The sequence below is a fragment of the Furipterus horrens genome, unplaced genomic scaffold (assembly GCF_987537825.1).
Source record: "Furipterus horrens unplaced genomic scaffold, mFurHor1.1.pri manual_scaffold_9, whole genome shotgun sequence".
NCBI classification, from domain to species: domain Eukaryota; kingdom Metazoa; phylum Chordata; class Mammalia; order Chiroptera; family Furipteridae; genus Furipterus; species Furipterus horrens.
In genome coordinates, this window is record NW_028327179.1 from 59,127,314 (window position 1) to 59,153,104 (window position 25,791).

The following is a 25,791-nucleotide window of genomic DNA, read 5'->3' on the forward strand; positions in this document are numbered from 1 at the left end:
CGGGATCTCAAAATGTCTTTCCGATGTGAGGAAAAAATTTCCCTTCTTGAAGGTTTGTTCTCTATGAATGCTAGCCCCTTCATTTGTCTTCTAACATATTTTTTCCCAGAGAGTATTTTATAGTTTGTAATGAGTGATGTCGATGAGAAGAGCATAAGGAGAGTTATCAATTCTGTTGATGACATGCTTTATAGGCAAATGCAGAGGACAGCTGAATAATTATGGAGGGGTCCCAGTCCCCTCTAGTGATATGGGGAACCTTGCAGGGAATATGAAATGTGAACCCAAGGATATAACCTAGGATATAGATGTAAAGTCAAATGCTACTAGGGTGAGAGGGGCTGGGAGCAGAGAGGTTGAACACAAAGGAGGTAGTGGTATAAGCATGGCTTAGACAGTAGAGTGACCCGAGTGTTAGTCATAGCTTTACCATTCACCAGCTGTGAGATCTAGAAGAGGTACTTACTCTCCTTAGGCTTAATTTTCTCATCTACCATATGAGATAATTTGGTTTCATTAATTGCCCCTTTATACTCCATATAAAAGCCAGGTGATCTAATTATATAGATCAATGGCTTCCCATGACTCTTAGAATAATATCACTGATCCTTACCCCAGTCTACAGGAACCCATGGGATCTGGCCTTTACATACCTCCCTGACCTCACCTTTTACTATTCCTTCTTTACTTACTATGTTCTAGCTATAGTGGCCTTCTTTCTTTTCCTGAATATGGTAAGCTTTTTACCACAATAAAGTCTTTTAATTGGTTGATGTTGTTGCCTAAAAAGATTTCCCCTAGATTTTCATATGCCTTTTCCAGGTCTCAGATTAAATGTAACATCTTCAAAGAAGTCTTCACTAACTTGCTAGTCTAGAAGAACCCTCTCTGTGGTTCTGTTTCAGTTTCTTCAATATCACTAATCAGTTTTTGATACTTTGCTCTTTCTTTGTGTCTGGATTTACTGTACACTAGAATGTAAGCTTCATGAGAACACAATCATATCTGTCTTATTTGCTGCTCTGTCCTCTGTGCCTAGAACTTTTCCTGGCACATAGTTGGTGTGATATCAACATTTTTGCATAAATGAGTGAACTAATTCGGTGCTGTTAGGCACTAAAATAACTATTAGGTCTCTTTCATTACCCTGTGACTCCTTCTTTTTATGCTTTCTTGTAAGACTGGAATGAAGCATATAAATATGGGCCTGGAGCATCTTACAGTGCCACAAAGATGAAAGTGCTAAAAGTAAAAACCTCATAATAATTGGGACTATGTCAGGGGCACAGGAGCCAACTGAAAGGGCTCCCAATGTCTAAATCTGAAATGATTCGAGCAACAAAATAATGTAATATTGCATTATAAGACAAAGTATAAAATAAATATCTACATGTCTGCAATGATATAAATGAATGATTGAATAAATAAATAAATAGGGGAGAAGAACCAGATTTCCTGTGTAGAATTGATCATAAACACCCACATCTGAAGTGTGGGATGTGCATTTTGACCTCCTTCCAAAGAGTACAGTGTGGAAAGGGGAGAAAAAAAGAGTAATTTTACAGTGGAGAAACCTGATAAACACTGTCTCACCCAGGTGGTCAAGGTCAACACCAAAAGTGTTAAATCATGTTGATAGTATAAATCATGTTGATATGCCTTTGATATGATATCTTGAAAATGGTACTTACTTTTGTGGTCTTCATTCCAAAACCCCATAATCCCAGTCTAATTATGAGAAAAACATTAAAAAATTCCCAGTTGAGGAACATTCTGCAAAATAACCTCATTACTACTTCTCAATACTGTCAAGGTCATCAAAACAAGGAATGCATGATAAACTGTTACAGCCATGAGGAGCTGAAGGAGCCAATGACTAAATATAATGTGGTAGTTAACCTGGATGATATCTTTGAACAGAAAAAGGACATTAAGTACAAACTAAGGAAATCTGAACATACGGATTTTAATATTAATAGCTTATCAATATTGGTTCTTTAATTGAAAATATGTTTTACACTAATGTAAGATGTTAGTAATAGGGGAACTAGATGTGGAATATATGGGAATTCTCTATACTATCATTAATTTTTCTGTAAATCTAAAACTGTTCTAAAATAAAGTTTCTGCAAAGAGTTGTAAACATTTTCCTAAATGAGGCTGTATCTTCTGTTGTATTATTTTCAGTGCCTAATTTGTCTTTGACTTATTTTCTTTTGTTTTATATTATTTCTGACTTCTCTTATTTTATGTCTCTATATTTCCCCTTAAGGGATGACTTTATGTATGTTCTATATGTTTGTGACTGCAGTCCAATTGATTGGTTTGCAGGCCTTTCTAATTCAACATATTAAAAGGCTGACTTTTACTTCCCTTTCCTTTCAACTTCTTCCTCTCTCTGACTTCCTTTTTTTTTTTTTTTTTGTTAATGTCTTAACAGCTTACCTAATACTCAGCTAGAAATCTGGGAGTTACATTTGGCTCCTTCCTCTCCCTCACCATTCTATCAGTCATCCCTTTCCCATACAATCTTTCACATGTTCTGTCTAATCTGTCCCTAGAATACTTCTTAACTTCACTAATTTTTCCATTTCCACTGCTTCCATCATAGTCTAAACTATCAACTTTATGCCTGTGTAACAGAAACCCTGGGCTCCTCCATTTGAAACAGAATCCACAGGCTGTTTAGTTAGGGGCCTGATTGACCACCACCAGAATTATAATTCTCAATACCAGAGTTTAGTGAAAAGAAAAATAGTTGTTTATTTAATAAACAACTTGGAAGTATCAACTTGGGCCTTGGAAGTATCAAAACCATTTGCATAACAAAGACACTAGCTACTAGCCCCAGGTGTGCAAAGGCATCCTAAAAGCTGCTTCCTTTTACCCATACCCCAGCCAAAAGCTCTGATTATTAGATTATTTGCGGATTTCTGCTGTTAAGTCTTATGTTCTTTAAAAACACCCACAAACACATAGTTCTGCCTCCCCCTACCAAACCAGACTAGTTTTAGAAAAGTTAGAGATACCGTTTCCCTACTTCCTAGACACAGTTCAGCTTTACCGGTAGCTGAACCATTCAATTCTGAATGGGGAGGTCTTTCTGTGTTGTGGTGCCTGACAGCTTTCAATCCCAAATCGCATGGATTCTCAGCCTCCTTGCAAACTGCCTTCTCAAAGCCGCATGGTGTTTCCCTCTCAAAACCGCATGGAGAACTCAGCTTCTTTAATCCAAATGAAGAACCTAGCTTCTCAAAACCACATGGAGAGAGCCCCGTCACCAAGCCACATGAAGAGAGCCCTGCTAAAATGTCTGCAGCGGCTTTTTAAATCCCTGACTGCGTCCTCTGATGCAGTGGGCGTGGCAACCAGTTCTGACCATTCACAGAACCTTACACAGGCTCTGAAAGCTCTTTCAGTACCATCCCATGGTGCAAGACCCCTCCCATCTTCTTGGGCCTTGGAAGTATCAAAACCATTTGCATAACAAAGACACTAGCTACTAGCCCCAGGTGTGCAAAGGCATCCTAAAAGCTGCTTCCTTTTACCCATACCCCAGCCAAAAGCTCTGAGGGTTTTTGGACACCCGATTCTGTATCACCTGGATTCTTAAAATATCCAGAACTGGTTTCTTTTCTCTCACACCTCTTCAGTTTATTCTTTGGATTTAATTGCAAATGCAGTGGGAAATTCTGTGAGTTTTAGGTAGAAGGACGATAATGATATGATTTTTCATTTTATTTATTTATTATTATTTTTTCTATATAGAATTTTTATTTTGTTTTTCAATTACAGTTGTCCCATTTTTTCTCCCATTGTTCCCCCCCATCCAGCCCACCCCTTCTCCCAGAATCATATCCCCCCCGTTGTCCATGTCCATGAGTCATTTATACAACTTCTTTGACTAAACCCTTCCCTTACTTATCCCTCTTCTCTCCCTCCCACCTCCACCCTAATAACTGTTATCCTGTTCCTTGTTCTATTTAGTTCATTGTTTGTGTTGTTCCTTAGTTTCCTGTATTAGGTGATATCATATGGTATTTTTCTTTCTTTGTCTGGCTTATTTCACTAGCATAATCTCTCTAGTCCATCCATGTTGTCACAAATGGCAGGAGTTCCGTCTTTCTGCTGCATAGTATTCTATTGTGTCAATGTACCACAGTTTTTTAATCCACTCCTCTACAGATGGGCACTTAGGCTGTTTCCAGCATTTAGCTATTATAAACAGTGCTGCTATGAACATAGGGGTGCATAAGTTCTTTTGAATTAGGGTTTTAGGAGTTTTCAGGTATAATCTTAGCAATGGTATCGCTGGTTCAAAAGGCAGTTTCATCTTTAATTTTTTGAGGTAATTCCATACTCTTTTCCATAGAGGGTGCACCAGTCTGCATTCCCACCAACAGTGCACTAGGGTTTTCATTTTCTCCACATCCTCGCCAGCACTTGTTATTTGTTGATTTTTTGATGATGGCCATTCTGACTGGTGTAAAGTGGTATCTCACTGTGGTTTTTATTTGCATCTCTATGATGGCTAGTGATGTAGAGCATTTTTTCATGTCTCTATGAACCTTCTGTGTGTCCTCTTTGCGGAAGTGTTTGTTCAAGTCCTTTGCCCATTTTTTAATTGGGCTCTCTGTCTTCTTGGTGTTGAGTTGTATAAGTTCTTTATATATTTTGGAGATCAATCCCTTGTCTGAGGTATCATTGGCAATTATGTGTTCCCGTATGGTTGGTGTTCTTTTTATCTTGCTGATGTTTTCTTTTGCTGAGCAGAAACTCTTTAGTTTGATGTAATCCCATTAGTTTATTCATTCCGTTATTTCCCTTGCCTTAGGAGATGTATTTGTGAAAATATTGTTACGTGGGATATCTGAAATTTTTCTGACTATGTTTTCCTCTAGGATTTTTATGGTGTCACTGCTTACATTTAAGTCTTTGATCCATCTTGAGTTTATTCTGGTATGTGGTGTAAGTTGGTGGTCTTGTTTCATTTTTTTGCACATCCCTGTCCAGTTCTCACAGCAAAATTTGTTGAAGAAGCTCTTCTCACTCCATTTTATGTTCCTCCTCCCTTTATTAAATATTAATTGACTGTATAGCCCTGGATTTATTTCTGGACTCGCTATTCTGTTCAATTAATCTATATGTCTGTTTTTATGCCAGTACCAGACTGTTTTGATCACAGTGGCTTTGTAGTATAGTTTGATGTCTGGTATTGTGAGTCCTCCTGCTGTGTTCTTCTGTCTCAAGATTGCTTTTGCTATTCGGGGTCTTTTTTGGTTCCATATGAATTTTTGGAGGATTTGTCCTAGGTCTGTGAAATATGTCATTGGTATTTTAATAGGAATTGCATTGAATCTGTAAATTGTTTTGGGTAGTATGGCCATTTTAATAATGTTGATTCTTCCCATCCATGAACATGGTATTTGCTTCCATTTATTTGTATCATCCTTAATTTCTTTCTTCAGTTTTATGTAATTTTCTGAGTACAGATCTTTTATCTCTTTGGTAAAGTTTATTCCTAGGTACTTTATTTTTCTAGTTGCTATAGTAAATAATATTTTCTTTTTTGTCTCTGTCTCTGATATTTTATTGTTGGTGTACAGAAATGCCTTAGATTTCTGTATATTTATTTTGTACCCTGCTATTTTGCCAAATTTGCTTATTATATCGAGTAGTTTTTTAGTGGAGCTCACAGGGTTTACTATGTATACTATCATGTCATCTTCATATAATGATAGTTTTGTTTCCTCTTTCTCAATTTGGATGCCTTTTATTTCTTCTTTCTGTTTGATTGCTGTGGCTAGGACTTCCAACACTATGTTGAATAGAAATGGAGGGAGTGCATAGCCTTGCCTTGTTCCTGATCTCAGTGGGAATGCTTTCAGTATTTGTCCATTGGGTATGATGTTGGCTTCAGGTTTCTCTTATATAGCCTTAATTATGTTAAGGTATGTTCCCTCTATCCCCATTTTGCTGAGTGTTTTCATCATAAATGGGTGTTGTACTTTATCAAATGCTTTTTCTGCATCTATTGATGTTATCATGTAATTTTTGTCTTTCATTATGTTTAGGTGATGTATTATATTTATTGATTTGCGAATATTAAACCATCCTTGCAGATCTGGGATGAAACGCACTTGATCGTGGTGTATGATCTTTTTAATGTGTTGCTGGATCCTGTTTGCCAATATTTTATTGAGGATTTTAGCATCTATGTTCTTCAGTGATATTGGTTTGTAGTTTTCTTCGTTTGTTGTTTCTTGACCTGGTTTTGGAATTAGGGTAATACTGGCTTCATAGAAAGAGTTTGGGAGTCTTTCCTGTTCTTGAATTTTTTGGAATAGTTTGAGAAGGGTAGGAGTTAGTTTTTCCCTAAATGTTTTGTAAAATTCGTCTGTGAAGTCATCCGGTCCTGGTCTTTTGTGTGCCGGGAGATTTTTGATTACTGTTTCAATTTACTTCTTGTTATTGGTCTGTGGAGACTTCCTAATTCTTTTTGATTCAGTTTTGGAAGGTTATATGTTTCTAGAATTTTTTCCATTTCATCTAGGTTGTCAAACTGCTTGCCATACAGTTGTTTATAGTAATTTCTTACAATCCTTTGTATTTCTGTGTTATCAGTCATGATTTCTCCTCTTTCGTTTCAGATTTTGTTATTTGGGTCTTCTCTTTTTTCTTGAAGAGCTTGGCTAAAGGCTTGTTGATTTTGTTTATTTTTTGAAAAAAACAGCTTCTACTTTTGTTGATATTTTGAATTGTTTGTTTAGTCTCTATGTCTATTAATTCTGCTGTGATCTTGATGATTTCCTTCCTTCTTGCCTGAGGTTTTGTTTGTTGTTTTTGTTCTAGTTCTTGTAGCTTTAGGGTTAGATTTTTTATTTGAAATTCTTTTATCCTTTTCAGATATGTTTATATTGGTATGAACTTTCCTCTCAGGACTGCTTTTGTTGTGTTCCATAGGTTTTGAGCTGTCGTGTGTTTATTATCATTAGTTTCCAGAAATTTCTTGATTTTTTCTTTTATGTCATTGTTAACCCATTCATTATTTAATAGCATGTTATTCATTCTCCATGAGTTTGGGTGTCTTTGGTTTTTTTCTTTGAGGTTGATTTCTAGTTTTAAGGCATTGTGGTTTGAAAAGATGCTTGATATGATTTCAATTTTCTTGAATTTGTTGAGGCTTGTTTTGTGTCCTATCATGTGGTCTGTCTTTGAAAATGCCCCATGTGCATTTGAAAAGAATGTATATTTTGCTTCTTTGGGGTGAAAAGTTCTATATATATCAGTTAAGTCCATGTGGTTTAGTGTGTTGTTCAATGTTTGTATATCCTTGGTGTTTCTTTGAATTGAAGATCTGTCTATTGTTGATAATGGAGTCTTAAAGTCTCCTACTATGAGTGTGTTGCTGTTAATATCCTTCTTGTGGTCTTCTAGTATTTTCTTTATGTATTTGGGTGTTTTTATGTTGGGTGCATATATGTTTATCAGTGTTATATCTTCTTGATGGATTGTTTCCTTAAGTATTATGAAATGTCCTTCTTTGTCTCTTTTTATGGCCCTTGCTTTGAAATCTGTTTTGTCTGATATGAGTATTGCTACCCCAGCTTTTTTTTCAGCTCCGTTTGCTTGGAATACTTTTCTCTATCCTTCACTTTCAGTCTGTGTAAGTCTTTTGTTTTGAGGTGTTTTTCTTGTATACAGCAAATACGTGGGTCCTGTTTTCATATCCATTCCACTACCCTATGTCTTTTAATTGGAGCATTTAATCCATTTACAGTTAAGGTTATTATTGACATGTATTTATTCGTTACCTTTTGTACCTGTGTTCTTTTCCTTCTTCTTTTTTTTGTTTTTCTTCTCTTTCTTAGATCATTTTTTTTAGCTTCTCTTGCCATGCTGGCTTGGTAGAGAAGTATTCTTTTAGTCTTCCTTTGTCTGAGAAACTCCTTATCTCACCTTCCATTTTGAATGAGAGCCTTTGATTTTCATTGCTTGAAATATTTTTGAACATTCCCTTCCAGCTTTTAATGTTTCTGTTGAGAAATCGGTTGATAGCCTTATTGGATCTCCCTTGTATGTTATTTGCTCTTTTTCTCTTGCTGTTTTTAGGATTCTCTCTTTGTCTTTGAATGTTGCCATTTTAATTATGATGTGCATTGGATTGGGCCTTTTGGAGTTCCTCTTCATTGGGACTCACTGTGCTTCATGGACTTGCATGACTTTTTCTCTCATCAGGTTAGTAAAATTTTCTGTCATTATTTTTTCTATCAGCTTTTCTATCTCTTGTTCTTGTTCTTCTCCTTTTATTCCTATGATCCGGATATCATTTTGTCTCATGTTGTCTTGTAATTCCCGTATAACTTCATACTTTTTCAATCTTTTTTCATTTTGTTGTATTGTCTGGAATTTTTTTTTTTACATTGTCCTCTAACTCACTAATCTGATCCACTGGTTCATTTAGCCTGCTTTTGATTGATTCTACTGTTTTTTAGTTCAGAGGTTGTATTCTTCATTTCTTCCTGGTTCTTATTAATAGTTTCTATGTCCTTTTTTATCCTGGTGTAGTTCTCCATAAGTTTCCTGTAATTTTCTTGGAGTTGTTGGTAATTTCCTTGGAGATTGTTGTAGTTATCTTTGAAGTTGTCGCGTATATTGAGCTTCTTCATCACATTATTTTGAATTCCATGTCTGACATTTGGATTATGTCTATTCCATCTACCTCTCTTTCTGGGGATTCCCCTTTTCTTTCATTGGGAGGCTGTTTCTGTGTCTTCCCATGTTGAATTCTTCTAGTTTGTTTTTTGGATTTGTCTGCTTTGATTTCGCGCCTTTGTGGCATGAGGTTCTTTATAGGAGATCTGGGGGTTTCAGTGGTGCAGTCTCTTTGATCTCCTAAGCCTATATTCTTGGGGCACCCTTTATGTCATTTTTTTATTCTCTCTGGTTATATTTCCATTACCCTTTGGTGGCACCTTCCATTCTGGGTAGTTGATTGAGAGTCACTCTGCCCACCTTGTCTCAAGTTATTTTGTGGAGATGCTGTTAAAAACATAAACACACAGCCCAGGCAAGAAACCCACACCCTCAAAAATATCCCCCACCCTCTATCTCACTATCGGCAGCAAATGGGCCAGTATTAATATAAATGTAGAGAGGTTAGGGCTATTATACTATAGGAGAAATAGATAAAAGTCGTTTTAAATGCAGAAAAAGATGATTTTTGAAAGGATGGATGATAGAACAATAGTAGTAGCAAGTAGTGTCAAGACTATGCAAGACAGTAATATTTACATTGTATGTTAATAAAAAAAAGAGGGAAGAATGCAGGATAAAGTAAGAAAGCAATAGTGTATAGTATTAGATTTATATAGTAGTTATATGCTATATATTTTGTGTGTAAACAAAACAGACAAATGAACAAACAAAAATTAAAGATGAAGGATGGGAGCGAGAGATGGTATGAAACAGATTAAAGAGATAGTTTAAAGAGAAAAATGTATTTATTAAAAAAATTAAAATTAAAAAGAAATTTTTTACTGAGTTCTGCCATTGTGTGCAGTCTTCTTTTTCTGGATCCACAGCTGGTCAAAATTCCATGAGTTTCAAATTTTTTCCTTATTGGCTGGCTGTGAGGAGCTCTGGCTGGTTTCTGTGGCTGCTTTTCTCTCACTCAGGGGCCTGCTGTAACTATTTGCTATGAGCCACAGAGTTGCGTCTCTCCCCACTTGTCCCGCAGCACCCTCCAGCAGTCCTCAACCTTCTCTAGTAATGCTGTTCTATTGGCAAGCCATTGTGCATGATCCTAGTTCCCACCCTGCCTTGGATCCTGCCATTGCTCCTCCTCCCAAGAAGTCCCTGGCTGGCAGTGCCTCACAGTTGGCCTGCACTCTGTGCCCGCCCGCTTTGAGCCCTGACCAAGACCGTTTTTCTAATGCAGTTTTCCCAGCCCAATTCCACTTTTTTTCTGATCAGTGGTGCTGCGATGAATGCGCACGCCTGGTATGTGGTGCCACCAGCACCAGACTCAGTTCACACAGCTTCCCATATTCTAGGTTGCTCGCTGTCTCACCGTTTGCCTGCGTGCTCTGCCCTCCGGTCTGGAGCTCTGACCGAGACCATGTTTCTAACGCAGCTCTCCCAGCCCAGTTCAGTTCCTCTCTTTTTAGTGGCACTGTGATGAGTGAACCTGGGGCGTGGTGTCGCCAGCCCAGACCTGCCTGTTCAGGGGATCTCCACTCAGATTCAGATCATACAGCTTCCCACAGTCTGGGCTGCTTGCTGTCCTCCCACACCTGCTGCTGCTTCATAGAAACCTTTATATTGTTTTGTTACAGAACCCCTGGGCTGCTCCAGTTGAAAACAAACCCATGGGCTCTTTAGTTAGGGGCCCGATTGCCCGCCGCCAAAATTATAACTCTCAATACCAGAGTTTGGTGAAAAGAAAAAGAATTGTTTATTTAACAGTTATATAGATTTAGTTATTTGCGGATTTCTGTTGTTAAGTCTTATGCTCTTTAAAACACCCACAAACACATATCCTTGCCTCCCCCCCTTCCAAACCAAGCTAGTTTTAGGAAAGTCACAGAAACCGTTTCCCTACTTTCCAAACACAGTTCAGCTTTACCAGCAGCTGCCAATCATTCAATCTGATTGGGGAGGTCCTTTCTGTGCTGTGGTGCCCTCCAGCTCTCAATGCAGAACCACCTGGATTCTCAGCCTCCTTGCAAAACTGCCTTCTTCTTGCAAACCATGTGGATCTTCTCTCCTTCTCAAAACTGCATGGCGAGAGCCTCTTAAAGCAGCCTGGAGACCCCTTCTCCAAGCCACATGGAGAAGGCCCCTTCACCAAGCCATGTGGAGGGAGCACACGAGAGAGCGAGAGCGAGAGAGCCCGAGAGCTAGAGTGAGAGCCCGAGTCAGAGCGCGAGAGTCTCAGAGTGAGAGCACGAGCGAAAGCCAGAGAGAGTCCGAGTCAGAGCGCCAGAGCGAGAGCGCGAGCCAGAGAGCGAGAGTCCCAGAGTGAGAGCACGAGCCAGAGCCAGAGAGAGTCCGTGAGCGAGCATCTGAGAGAGTCCTCAGAGCGAGAGTCTGAGAGAGTCTGAGAGCCAGTGAGAGCCAGAGCCCGAACGAGAGCTTGAGAGAGTCTCAGAGAGTCAGAGCCCAAGTCAGAGAGCGAGAGTCTCAGAGCGAGAGTCTGAGAGAGTCTGAGCACCAGAGCCAGAGCCCGAGTGAGAACCCGAGTCAGAGCGCGAGAGTGTCTGCTAAAATGTCTGCAGCTGCTTATATATCCCTGACTGCGTCATCTGACGCAGTGGGCGTCGCAAACAGTTCTGACCATTCACAGAACCTTACGTAGGCTCTGTGTGCTTTCCATACCGTCCCCTGGTTCAAGACTCCTCCCATCTGCCTGAGGCTTTGGATGCATTAAAGCCATTTGCATAAGAAAAACAGTAGCCACCAGCCTCAGGCATGTGGAAGCATTTGAAAAGCTGCTTACTTCTCCCCATCCCCCAGCTGCAAGCTCTGGGGATTTTTGGACTCCCCTGTTTCTGTAACAGTTTCCCTATGAGACTCCGCTGGTCCCCGCGCCCACAGTAGGCCAATCTCCAAGCAGGTTCCAGTTGGTGAGCTGGTCTGCAACTGTCCCTCTGGGGTGCAGTCCGGTAGGAGTGCAGGGCTTGGTGGGTCCAGCGACTCCTCATGAGAGCGCTGTCGAGCCTTCTGCCCTTTTCCACTCCGCTCTTGCTCTCCCTTCTCCACTCAAGCTGTCCATAGTTTGTACTCACTCACTCGTCTTTCTGTATCCCAAGCTTTCCATGATAGGAGCAAGCAGGCAACACTGCTACTTACTCCACCACCATCTTCCTCCTCCGATTTTTGATTTTAAAGTGATCATTCTGAAAGATGTGCAAAGAGTGACTCCTTATCATGATCTACAAGGGCTGGCATGATTTGGCCTCTATCAACCTCTGCATTTCATTTCCTGTCTCTTTCTTTGCATGCTTCAGTTACAGTAGTCTATTGTCAGATTTTTTTCTTTTTTCCTCTACAGTAATTAGTCATTTATGTGTTTAAAAAGTTTGGAAGCTTTATGTTAGGCTCTATGAGAGCATGCAGAGGGTGCACAGCCAGCCAGGGGCATGCATGTGGGAAGGAGACAAAGTAAACTGGTTTTATAGTAATGCGATTAGCTCCCCCTCCCCTCTCCTTCTTCCTCGTTTCTTCATTGCTGGTTAATCTGGGTTCACAATCTAATGCAATTAAGTACTTAATTCAGGGTGTGATTAACTAAGGGTAATCTAGTTATAGGTCTATCTCCAATTTATTTCCAGTTATCTAGCTACATCTTCCCATTTCTCTGTTTGGTGATGAGAGTCTTCCTCCTTTTGATCCCAGAGATGTGTAAGGAGTTTTGGAATGTCATTTCTCTGTCCCTTTTTCATGATTAAACTTTTAATTATCTCCTACTGGTTTGAGAGTCACTGGTTTCTTTATCCCTAACAAGTTTGACTGTGAAAGTGCAGCAGGACTCAGGCAAATTAAGGTCTTGTATTTGTTTAGAGGCAGGGAAAATATTTTTTTGCTTGGGTGATTGGAGAACTTAATGGATAGGATGACATTGAAAAGGACTTTGAAGAATGGATGGAGATATGGACAATTGCAGAAGTGATACATGATTGGTGTTTAGTCCAGTTTCCTTAGAGGCCAGAATATATGCCAGAGGGAGTGGGGAAATTACCCATTTTGATACAATTGATGATATTTCTAGTCTTGTTTTCCCCATTTTACCTGTCATACTTGTTTGTCATTTTGGAAATGAAAGATTCTACTATTGTAGCTTGATCCTCATTTGGTAGGAGTGAAATATGTGGGGATAGACACCATGGAATTGCTTTGGGAAATAATTAGGTGTCTTATTCCTCAAGCCTTTTGGGAATATGCCCTTTGGATCCACTTTGACCATCCCATTGGTTTTCTGGTCAGACACAAAGAATATCAGGACCCACTATGTTATCTAAAATAATAGTTTTGCTGTAAGAAAGATTATTATTAAACCAAAGTTGGCTTTTTTTTCCTTTCTTTCTTTCTTTTTTTTTTTTTGATGAATCCATATAAAGGTGACATTCTGAGTAAATTAGCATCCACATGATGAAATAATGAGCCTAAGTTTAGGGGATGAGAGTAATGCAATATTTATAGTGGATATACAGTATGTACTTATTAACTGAAAAGTCACATCCTGTGTTCTTTTGGTTTGGGGAAATTTGTCATTAATTGCCAGGAAACCACTGATTTTTCATACATAATCACATCATAGCTGTTGACTTTCAACCCTATCTCCTGCCTTAAAATACATCCTTATAAATAGTAGATTACTTTCAGATATGTAATACCCCTTTTAAACGTTGGGCTACTAATTTTATCCCAGCTACTCTCTTTTTTCAAAGTAGAATTTTTTAAAAATCCTCACCCAAGGTTATGTTTATTATGTTTATAGACTTTAGAGAGAGAGAAAAGGAAAGGGGGGAAGAGAGAGGGAGGGAGGAAAGGAGTGATTAGGGGAAGAGAGAGAGACAGAGACATCAATGTGAAAGAAAACATCAATCGGTCTCCTCCATATGAGTTCCTGACCAGGGATCAAACTCGCAACCCAGGTATGTGCCTGGACCAGGAATCAAATCCCTTACCTTTTGGTACATGGGACGATGCTCCAACCAACTGAGCCACTTGACCAAGGCTAAAGTGGAATTCTTTTTTTGGGAGATAGAGGGTGGTTATGAGTAATACATTTCATTTTCCTTAGCTTTTTTCACTCAAATTAAGGGCAAGTGGATAAGTAATGATCTGAGTGACCTTCTTTTTATTTATTTATTTTAGATTTATCTTCCTTTTAGAATTCTTTTCCCTTTAACTCTGTCTTTGAGTATTTACTGACAAAAATTACATTTTGTTTTTGGATGATAACTAGCTTAAAATCTTATTTAATCTTTCTGCTCTGTGGGAGTCTGTTAGTTATGAAATGCTTTTGGTTTTCATGAGTCAGAACTGTGTGGAGAAAGGAAACAGTCTATGAAATGAGTTCTGACCTTTCATTCAAACCAACTCTAAATGGAGCTACTTTTATTAAATAGTCAAAGATAGCTCATCAAGGCAAAGTCAGAGAACAGAAGCCAAAATTGAGAAGAAAGAATGAGGTAGTGGACAAGAAATGAGACAGCCAGGTAGAATCCAGCCCATGCCTACCCCTGGTACTTGTCGCAGATCAATCTAGAATTCACAAGTTAACCTGTGATCATCCAGTCTGTCTACTGCCTCATGCATCCCTTGCTGATGTTGACATATTAACTACCAGTTGACTTTGAAATTAGAAGATTAGAAATACCAAGCCTGTTGTGATTAATTGTTTTCAAATAATTACTTTTATTAACATGATTCTTTGCCTCCAGTAGCACCATAGCACCTTAGAGAGAGCTTTAATGAGAATTCATTTGAAAGGAGTGCCCCCTCCCACTGTACACCCCCACCCCACTGTACACTCCCACCGTAACATAGCTAGATCAAAGAAGGACTTTTCTTATAGATAAGAAAATAGAAAAACCTTAGACTGGAGAATATTTGCCCAATTTCAAGAAAGGCCTTCACAGGAAAGTTACTATTATTGCATCCCTGCTATCTTTTTATCTGCCAGATTGTTAAGAAGAGTAATAGAGTCAGAAGTGTAAAGAATTCGGAAGCAAATTGAAGACCATTTACTAATTTGAAAATTGTGTTCTGTTTTCATGTTGCCTAGATGGCATTGTAGGCCTGCCTTTGCTTCAATCAGAGCACTTGATGGTATTATCTGCTTATATATTAGGATTTCAAGTATTATGTGATTTGATATAGGAGTCTTGCTCTTTTATGAAACACTTGGGAAAATTTGTTTAGATTACATGCCAAAGACTATATATAATGTGTCTGAAAGTCAGAGTAGTTAAATTATATACCTACAACTACTTAGAGGTTGACCAAAATTAGAAACCATGAATCTGGACTTCCCATCCACTGCATTTTTGCTACAAAATGTTGATTTGATTTTCCATTTTAAAAGACACAGAAGTGATCTGTGAAATGGTGATTAACACTAGGCAGCCCCAGGCAGCCTTGGAATGCTCCATGGTTCAAATGCCCAAGACCAGATGGAGGTCCAGAAGTGGATGGCTCAAAGTTTATTAGTTTTGCCACCTGGGCAGTACAGCTGAACCAGCTGCCATAAGGCAGTTCCAATTTCAGCAGAACAGTAAATGAACATAAAAGTCAGTGTAAATCCCAAGAATACATTAAAGGAGAATGGCTGCTGCTGCAAGGAAATTCATTCAGGCTGAAATCTATTGACAGATGTCATCAGAGGCACAGCTGCCATGCCAATAACACATTGTGGCACCAAGCTTTGAAATATCACCCCTTGAGTTGTTGTAAGAGACAATGCCTATGTGGGATATGTTTGACTTGCTGGCATGGTAGACTCCCAATCATGTCTGATGATTTAGAATGGGGAAGGAAAGCCCTTTCTATATCTTGATTATGTTATGAGTTGAGATGCTGTTTTTCTGGAAACTGAAAAGTTGTTATTAGGTCACCTCCTTCCATAGTTCTGGACCCTTGGTGGCATGGATATTCACTGGAACATAAGTTTCTTGTGGCTGATCTCTAGCAATCAAGTCATTTATCTTCATGTTATCCTCATATGGAATTGAATTATTGGGGGTTTTCCAGATCTGTACATGAAATATTGCAGGAATCAGGTTTTAGATGACCCCTTTAATAGAACTATGCTTCTTCAGGGCATGGGTCCAGAAGCAAGTTGGGAAAGGTACAATAATTTTTGTTTAAGTGAGGATGATTTACCAATGAATAAAAATGTCAAAAAATATTGATCCTCTGTATTAGTAAAAATATTTTGAGGCAAATAACAGAAAACTTGACTAAATTGAACAAAATAGAGGCCTATTTATTTATTTATGTATTTAATGACAAGGTTAGAGGAATGTGGCTCCTGACTTTGGTTCACCTGCTCAGTTATGACACAGTTTCTTTTTGTGTCATCTTGATGGAAAGTAAAGGGACAGGTAGAGAAGGGAAAAGAAAGTACGGGTTGTTGATGTATTTTGTTAAGGCTTTAATGGTAAAGGCTCGACCAGGTTCTATGTGCTTGGTCAACCTCTGCCTTCAATTATCTTTTCAGGAGCTAAATGTTTCTGTGTTTATTTGTCTCAGGTTATAATTACTCAGTACTTAGTCTCATTCAATAATGTAATACTGCTCTTCCTTTCTTTGTAAAATGTATGTAGGCCTGCATATTTCTAACCTGTTTGGATTATTTTCTCTCTTTACTTTTACAATGATATAAAGTGAAATCAAATTAGAACTTTCATATTATAACCTTTTGTGAATGAATGAGTATAGATGCACTAAATTTTTTTCCTTTTTTTTTTCTTGGTAGGTGGCATGTTTAACCCAGGTAGCTACTAATTATCTTATTGCCCAAAAGGAAGCAGAACGTTGGGGCACAGCTCATGGCAGTATTGTTCCTTACCAGGTAAGAGTAAAATAATAAATATTGGGCTACTATAACCTGCAGTTTTTTTATTATTTTTTATTTTTTATAGAATGAGTTTGTGAAATTATTTTCTTTAAAAGAAAAATAACCTTTCAGTGTATTCTGTCATATATCTTTGTCTGACTATAACAAGGTTCTGTTGTTCACTTTAAACGCTGTGTTTTGCACATTTCTTCATCAGAAGATTAGTAACAGGACACTTAAATGGATCAAAGAATCTTGCTGAAAGTGAATAACTTTTGGACTCAGGATAGTTTTCTTTTTTCTCCTTTTTCACCCAAAAGAAGCACTGATTGTAGCCATTTTAGAAAGCATGATTTGTTCACCATGTCAATCACAAACCAAATGTTACCTACCCCAGCTGACAATGATATTCTCACAGGGTTGGAGTAAAACGAAAATTAGGCTGTGACAGATCTTCATTTATGAGCAAAGCAGATGGTTCAGGAACTGCTGTTCTTTATTAAGCATCTCAACTTGTCCTTAGAAATTCTTGACTTTGACTAATGTGAATGAATATATGAAGGAACTGTGATCTTTCAAAAATAAATATAAAAACAAAAATTCAACTATTCTTCTTCTTTTTTCAGTATATTTTATTGATTATGTTTTTACAATAGTTCCAATTTTTCCCCCATTGCTCCCCTCTGCCCAGCAGCCCCCCATTTTCAGCAATAACACTCCCTGCTAATTCACGTCCATGAGTCATGCACATAAGCTCCTTGGCTTCACCCTTCCTTTATTATTCTTTTTTTATTTTTTAATTAATTAATTAATTTTGTATAACAAAAAATAACAATTCTCCCCTCTCAGACTTAAGACACTTTATAATCTTATAAAGAACAATGGGCGAAGGTCTCGTGCTCCTCTAGCTGCTTCAAGCTGGACATGGTCATCATCCTACCTTCCCTTGGGTCCAGAAATCCCTAATTAGAGTGGGGTTGTAGCGGGGAAAGTGGCCTTCCCACATAGGGAAGGATTTTGCATACTCCGGCCAGTTGGCTGTCCCCGGACAATGACATGCTTGGTTTAACAGGCTGGCATCCTTGTTGTATTCTAGGGACAACAGATTTGGCAACAAAGGTTAAAAGGCATTATTAAAACCATAACCACTAGATGACAAAAGGCAGGGATTAATGTTTCAATGTCCCACATTAGGGGGAAAAAAAGGCTTCATTGGAGGAAGGCGTACAAGGCATGTCACACCTGTTCAAAACCTTTTGCCCACTATACTTAGTTTGGGTTGAGGGGAATATTTTAGGTATGCTCCTCTCTCAACCTCTGGGACCTTTCTGTCCAAGCCATTAGGATAGAAAAGAGAAACCAGTTTTAAAGTGAAGCCCACAGACCACTCCATGCTTGACCAACCCAACCACTTAGTTCAGCCAAACTGTTGAGTCTCAGGAGGCAGCGATGTACACAGGATTAAGCGAGGCCTATATGTACAGACAATCACTCAGGTAATGAGATCATAGGCTTATGCCCTATGAAACAGAACACACCTGTTACTTTATGTAACATAACCCACAAACCAGTCTGTAAATCTGCAAGATTATCTTATTGGAAAGACATCCAGTTGCAAGGCATTTGACATTGTACTTGCCTGTAATTAAGCATCTTTGATGATGTCACAGACCTAGTTTAACTTTCAAATGAAAACAAACTTTAAATGAAGATAAACTTTAAAGATGGTTAGCTGCACTACTTTATAGTCTACCACCGAGCATGGTGATTTTCCTTGAATTGCAATTTTTCTCCATAAGATTACTCTCCTTGTCATTAAAGGGACTGCATTAAGTCCAGTTTTAATTCATCCTGTTCACTTGCATAAACACAAGAGCAACAAATGATCACATATGATCTTTACATCTCTTTTGCTGGAACTTACACAAGGAACCTTTAGAGTGACTTTTAGTCTGCCCTTCAGGGCACAGGAGCTGAGTCACATACATGCCATTCAGACTTGCCTGTAAAACACCTGTCTTTTTCAAGTCCTTCAGGTATTCCATTGTGCCTTAAGGTTCCTTCTAGCCATCTTTCAGGAAAGCAACCTTCATTCCTTCCCTGGAAAGATTGCCATGGACCGCACAACCAACCAAGGTACCAGGCCTTTTCTCTTGTGGGCTTTCATTACCTTCGAAAGTCAATTCCAGTTCCTCAGGGATTTTGGTAATAACCAGACCCAAGCATGTCTGCCTTAGGCATGACTTTCCAGTCAAAGTCATGGTGAACAAAATATCTGTTAAAAACTGGTCTTATTAGTTTTATGCAAAGAACCTTATGTCATTACTTACTTCAGAATGCGAAATTATGGAGGGATCAGGTAGGGAAAAAAATATACAGTGTGAAGGAATGTCCTTGTCCTTGTAATATTCACTAAAATTGCATTTCCATACTTTACATTTTCTTTTGTTCACTTTCCTACACGTGAGGTGTCTTTTTTAAGGAGGGGGGTTGCTGGTTCATTTATTAATTTATTTTGATTTCATTTTTCCCCCACTAAAAATTTTTGTTTGTTTCTTTTTCCATTACAACTGTCCCACTTTTTTCCCTTTTGCTTCCCTGCACGCTGCCCACCCCTTCTCCCACAGTCAGCCCCCACCCAGATGTCCATGTCCATGGGTCATTTATACCTGTTCTTTGACTAGACACTTCCCCTTCTTACCCCCTTCTCTCTCTCCCAACTTCCCCCTTGTCACTGTGAGGGTACTCCTTGTTTACATACCTCTGGTTCAATTTTTCTCATTTGTTTTTGTTGTTCAGTAGTCTCCTGTATAAGGTGATATCATATGGTACTTTTCTTTTATTGCCTGGAATATTTCACTAAGCAAAATTCTCTCTAGTTCCATCTATGTTGTTGCAAATGATAGAAGTTCCTTCTTTCTTTCTACTACATAGTACTCCATTGTGTAGATGTACAAGTTTTTTGATCCACTCATCTACAGATGGGCACTTAGGTTGTTTCCAGCATTTGGCTATTATAAATAGTGCTGCTATGAACATAGGAGTGCTCAGGTTCTTTTGAATTGCTGTTTCAGGATTCTTTGGATATAATCCTAGCAATAAAATTGCTGGTTCAAAAGGCAGTTCCGTTTTTAGTTTCTTAAGGAAATTCCATACTGTTTTCCATAGTGGCTGCAACATCCTGCATTCCCACCAACAGTGCACTAGGGTTTCCTTTTCTCCACATCCTCGCCAGCACTTGTTGTTTGTTGATTTAATGATGATGGCCATTCTGACTAGTGTGAGGTGGTATCTCATTGTGGTTTTTATTTGCATCTCTATGATGGCTAGTGATGACGAGCATTTTCTCATATGCCTTTGGTCCCTCTGTATGTCCTCTTTGGAGAAGTGTTTGTTCAGGTCCTTTGCCCATTTTTTAATTGTGTTGTCTGTCTTCTTGGTGTTGAGTCATATAAGTCTTTATATATTTTGGAGATTAATACCTTCTCTGAGGTATCATTGGCAAATATGTTTTTTCATATCGTTGGTGTACTTTTCATCTTGCTAATGTTTTTTTTGCTGAGCAGAAACTCTTTAGTTTGATGTAGCCCATTTGTTTATTCTTTCCTTTATTTCTCTTGCCTTAGGAGATATATCAGTGAAAATGTTGCTACGCAGGATATCTAAAATTTTCTTGTGTATGTTTTTCTCTAGGACTTTTATGGTATCACTGCTTACATTTAAGTCTTTGTTCCATCTTGACTTTATTCTGATGTGTGGTGTATGTTGGTGGTCTAGTTTCTTTTTTTTGCATGTCCCTGTCCACATCTCCCAGCACCATTTGTTGAAGAGGCTCTTTTCACTTCATTTTATGTTTCTTCCCCCTTTGTCAAATATTAGTTGACCATATAGACAGGGCTTTATTTCTTGGCTCTCTATTCTGTTCCATTGATCCATATGTCTGTTCTTATGCCAGTACCAGACTATTTATGATTACCGTGGCCTTGTAGTATAGATTGGTATCAGGTATTATGATTCCTCCTACTGTGTTCTTCTTCCTCAAGATAGCTTTGGCTATTCAGGTTCTTTTTTGGTTCTATATAAATTTTTTGAAGTATTTGTTCCAGGTCTGTGAAATATGTCGTTGGTACTTTAATAGGGATTGTGTTGTATATATAAATTGTTTTGGGTAGTATGGACATTTTCATGGTGTTGATTCTTTCTATCCATGAACATGTATATGCTTCCATTTATTTGTATCTTTCTTAATTTCTTTCTTGAATGCTATGTCTTGTTGCTATAGTAAGTGCTATTGTTTTTCTAGTTTCTGTCTCTGGTATTTTGTTGTTGGTGTACAGAAATGCCTATAATTTCATTTCTGAATATTGACTTTGTACACTGCTATTACACTGCTATTTTGCCAAATTCACTTATTAGGCCGTGTGGATTTTTCATGGAGTCTATAGGCTTTTCTATGTACAGTATCATGTCATCTGCAAATAATGACAGTTTTACTTCCTCTTTTCCAATTTGGATGCCTTTTGTTTCTCTTTCTTGTCTGATTGCTGTGGCTTTAACTTCCAAGACTGTGTTGAATAGGAGTGGGGAGAGTGGACATCCTTGTCTTGTTTCTGACCTCAGGGGGAATGCTTTCAGTTCTTGCCTATTGAGTATGGTGTTAGCTTCAGGTTTCTCATATATACCCTCTATTATGTTGAGGTATACTCCCTCTATCCCATTTTGCTGTGTGTTTTAATAGTAAATGGGTGTTGTACTTTATTAAATGCTTTTTCAGCATCTATTGATATGATCATGTGGTTTTTGTCTTTCATTTTGTTTATGTGGTATGTTATGTTTACTGATTTGCTAATATTAAACCATCCTTGTATCCCTGGGATGAATCCCACCTGATCGTGGTGTATGATCTTTTTAATGTGTTAGTGGATCCGGTTTGCCAATATTTTGTTGAGGATTTTAGCATCTATGTTCATCAGCGATATTGACCTGTAATTTTCTTTCTTTGTTGTGTCTTGATCTGGTTTTGGAATTAGAGTAATACTGGCTTCATAGTAAGAGTTTTGGAGTTTTCCTTCTCCTTGGATTTTTTTGGAATAGTCTGAGGAGGATAGGAGTTATTTCTTTCCTTAATGTTTTGTAAAATTAAAATGTGAAGCCATCTGGTAGAAGGCTTTTGTGTGCTGAGAGTTTTATGATTACTGCTTCAATTTCACTAGTTGTTATTGGTCTGTTCAGCCTCTCTGCTCCTTTTTTATTCAGTTTTGGAAGATTATACATTTCCAGAAATTTGTCCATTTCACCCAGGTTGTCAAATTTCTTGTCATATAATTCTTGGTAGTAATTTTTTACAATTCTTTGTATTTCAGTGATATCGGTTGTGATTTCTCCTCTTTTGTTTCGGATTTTTTTTTTTTTTTTTTTGGTCTTTCTTTCTTTCTTGATGAGTCTGGTTAAAGGCTTGTCAATTTTGTTTATCTTTTCAGGGAACCAGCTCCTAGTTTTATTGCTACTTTGAATTGGTCTTTTAGTCCTTGCATTATTTCATTCTGCTCTGATCTTGATTATTTCCTTCCGGGTACTCACTTGAGGTTTTGTTTGTTGTTGTTCCTCTAGTTCTTGTACCTGTACAGTTAGATTTTTTATTAGAGATTCTTCTATCCTTTTTAGGTAGGCCTAAAATTCATTGCTATGAACTTTCCTCTCAGGACTCCTTTTGCTGTATCCTGTAGGTTTTGGGTTATTTTGTGTTCATTATCATTTGTTTCCAGAAACTTTTTTGATTACTTCCATGATGTCATTGTTAACCCATTCAATATTTAATAGCATGTTATCTTTTTTCTATGAGTGTGAATGTCTTTGAGTTTTTTCCTTGAGGTTGGTTTCCAGTTTCAAGCCATTGTGGTCTGAGAAGATGCTTGGTATAATTTCAGTATTCTTAAATTTGTTGAGGCTTGTTTTGTCTTCTACCATGTGGTCTATCTTTGAAACTGTTCCATGTGCTCTTGAAAAGAATGTATATTTTGCTTCTTTGGGGTGAAAAGTTCTACATATATCAACTAAATCCATTTGATCTAGAGTGTTGTTCAATGACTCAATATCCTTGATGTTTCTTTGCTTCAAAGATCTGTCTATTGTTCACAATGGGGTGTTAAGTTCCCCTACTATGAGTGTGTTCCTGTCCATATCCTTTCTGAAGTCTTTCAAAATTTTCCTTATATATTTGGGTGCTCCTAATTTGGGTTCATATATGTTTACAAGGGTTATATCTTGTTGATGGATTTTTCCCTTAAGAATTATGAAATGTTCTTCTTTGTCTCTTTTTATGGCCTTAGCTGTGAAATCTGTTATGTCTGATATGAGTATTGCTACCCCAGCTTTTTTTTTATGTACATTTGCTTGAAATATTTTTTGTATCCCTTCACTTTCAGTCTGTGTAGATTTTTTGTTCTAAGGAGGTTCTCTTGTAGACAGCATATATGTGGGTCTTGCTTTCTAATCCGTTCAGCTACCCTATCTCTTTTGATTGGTGCATTTAATCCACTTACATTTAAGGTTACTACCAATAGGTACTTATTCATTGTCATTTTCCCCTTTGTACTTGTGTTCCTCTCTGTCTCTCTCTCTGTTTATTCATCTTTTTAAAGCAGACCCTTTAGCATGTCTTGCATTGCTGGTTTGGTGAAGATATATCTTTTAGCCTTCTTTTGTCTTGGAAACTCCTTAGTTTACCTTCCATTTTGAATGAGAACCTTGCTGGATAGAGTATTCTTGGTTGTAGGCCTTTTTTTTTTCATTGCTTGGAATATTTTTTGCCATTGCCTTCTGGCCTGTGGTGTTTCTGTTGAGAAATTTGATGGTAGCCTTATTGGAGCCCCCTTGTATGTTATTAGCTGTTTTTCTGTTGCTGCTTTTAGGATTCTCTCTTTGTCTTTGAATGTTGCCATTTTAATTATGATGTGTCTTGAATTGGCCTGCTGGGATTCACCTTCATTGGGACCCTCTGTGCTTCTGGACTTCTGTGACTTTTTCTCTCATCAAGTTAGGGAAGTTTTCTGTTATTAGTTTTTCAAACAACTTTTCTGTTTCTTGCTCTTCTTCTTCTTCTTCTGGTATTTTTATCATACAGATTTTATTACGTTTCATATTGTCCTGCAGCTCTCTTAATACCTCTTCATTCTTGTTCAGTCTTTTTTCATTTTGTTGCACTGTCTGGGAGTTTTTTTCTACGTTGTTCTCCAGCTTGCTCATCTGATCTTCTGCTTCTTCTAGCCTGCTTTCAGTTCTTTCTACTGTGTTCTTCAGTTCAGAAATTGTATTCTTCATTTCCTCCTGGCTCTTATTGATAGCTCCTATGTCCTTTTTCATGCTGGTGTAATTCTCAGTAAGTTCCTTGTAGTTTCCCTGCAGTTCCTTGTAGTTTCCCCGGAGTTCTTTGTAGTTTTCTCTGATCTCACGATCTCATTGAGCTTCTCTATAATCCATGTTTTGAATTTCATGTCTGATAGTTTGTTTTCCTCTATTTCATTTAGCACTCTTTCTGGGGATCCCTCCTTTCATTTTGATGGGGTGTTGTTTCCCTATCTCCGCAGTTTTGTGACTCTTCTTACTTGTTGCTGCTTCTTAGAATAATCTGCACTCCCTGGATCTGCCCCTGGTGGCGTCAGATTGTGTACGTGTCTGGGCCTAGGTAGCCTGTTGGAGACTACCAGAGATCTACTGCCTTTGTCTGTCTTGTTTAGTTGTTATTCTATTCAATCTGTGATCAGCCATAAGGCTGAAGCACTGAGGGTAGGGCAGACTAATTCCTGCAGGTGGGTCTTTTGCTTCCCCTCATGCTGATGCCACTTGGAGGGGAATGGTCTGCCTGCAGTATGGGGAATGAGGCAACACTGGGGCCCGGTTGGCTGCTCCCTCAGTTTTCAAAGCCACCACCCCAAATTCTCCCCAAGCGTCTCTAGTCCTCTCTGCCTTCTCTCTGCTTGAGCCCAGGGCAAGTGGGCGTTAAAATATTTTTGTATGTGGTCCGCTTAAGAGCTCTTTTTCTCTGGCTTTTACTTTAGGGTCAGCAAAAAGCCCTGTATTTTTTTGCTCTTCACAGCTGGATGCTATTTCACTTTCTGCTCTGTTGCTGTAGGCTGGGAAGCCCAGCTGTGGGTTTAGACCCTGCCATTCTCAGGGTGAACCCCTGGCTGATAAGCTGTTTCTTAGTCCCTTCAGCTGCCACCCGTGGGAGCCCAGCCAGCCCTTTCACATCTTCGCACTTCCTACTGGTCACATTGTGATGAAGCAGCCTTTTCTGTCTCTCTGTGTTTACAAAACCTCTCCAGCTAGTGTTCTATTGGTTATTCCAGGTGATTTTTCCGCAATTAAGTTGTGAGTCCAGATTGATTCTCCTAGCAGAAGCATATACTAGATATTATAAAATTTCTGTTGAATAATGAAGTGAATTTTTCTATAGTTATTTTAGTGCTAGTGCTGTTAACAGAAGACATAAAAGTCAGTATTTTTCATGTGCCAGAAAATCCATCAACAGTATTAAGCATCCTTTTAGTTTTGAGAACATTATTTCTTTGGGAAAAACTAGTTTCATTTTAATTTTTAAATATAGATTTGAGGAAAGCAATGATCAATGTGATTCTAGAATTCTTCTCTATTTCTATTCATGGTCTCTTTGCATCTGAGACATTAGAATGATTTTGCTGTGGAGCTGTGATTTCCTTTTTAACACATTTAATTAATCTTTTGACATAATTATAGTTGTGGAGACATTTTCTTTACCTCCTTCCCTCTTTTCACCCACAGTGGTTTTCACCCACTGATGGTTTTCCCACCTTCTTAGCCTTTTGTATTTGCCCCTGCACTTCTAATGAAACCTACCTCACATCACAGAAGTTCTATTTTTGGACTAGTTAGAGATCATAAATTTCAGCCTTCTCATTTTTCAGAAAAGAAATCTGATACTTAGATTGATTAGATGGACTCTGTTCTCCTGCCTCCTTGTGGAATATACTTTCAGATCTAGGTACCTATGACAGTAGAGTGTGTGATTCCAGTTTCTTCCTTCTGCTTCACCTCATACCTGTGCCACCAAACTTGCTCCTAGCTAAGGGGGTCTCAGAAACTTTTTATGCTTCATTGATAATGGAAATCTCTCTCAATGGCATTTTAATAGAGGACAATATTGGATCCCATGGGAATTCATTTCAAATTTCATCTCAAATAATGGA

General features: G+C 38.3%; 1 protein-coding gene across 2 annotated transcripts in view; it reads left to right on the plus strand.

Annotated features, from left to right (window-relative positions):
- The window catches only part of SUGCT (succinyl-CoA:glutarate-CoA transferase), a 1,282,463-nt gene that overhangs the window by 277,081 nt on the left and 979,591 nt on the right, over nt 1-25,791 (plus strand). For both annotated transcript variants that reach the window (XM_090286756.1, XM_090286757.1), the window contains exon 9: nt 16,487-16,582. In XM_090286756.1, the coding sequence (XP_090142882.1) occupies nt 16,487-16,582 (96 nt within the window). The remainder of the gene's footprint in view (nt 1-16,486; nt 16,583-25,791) is intronic.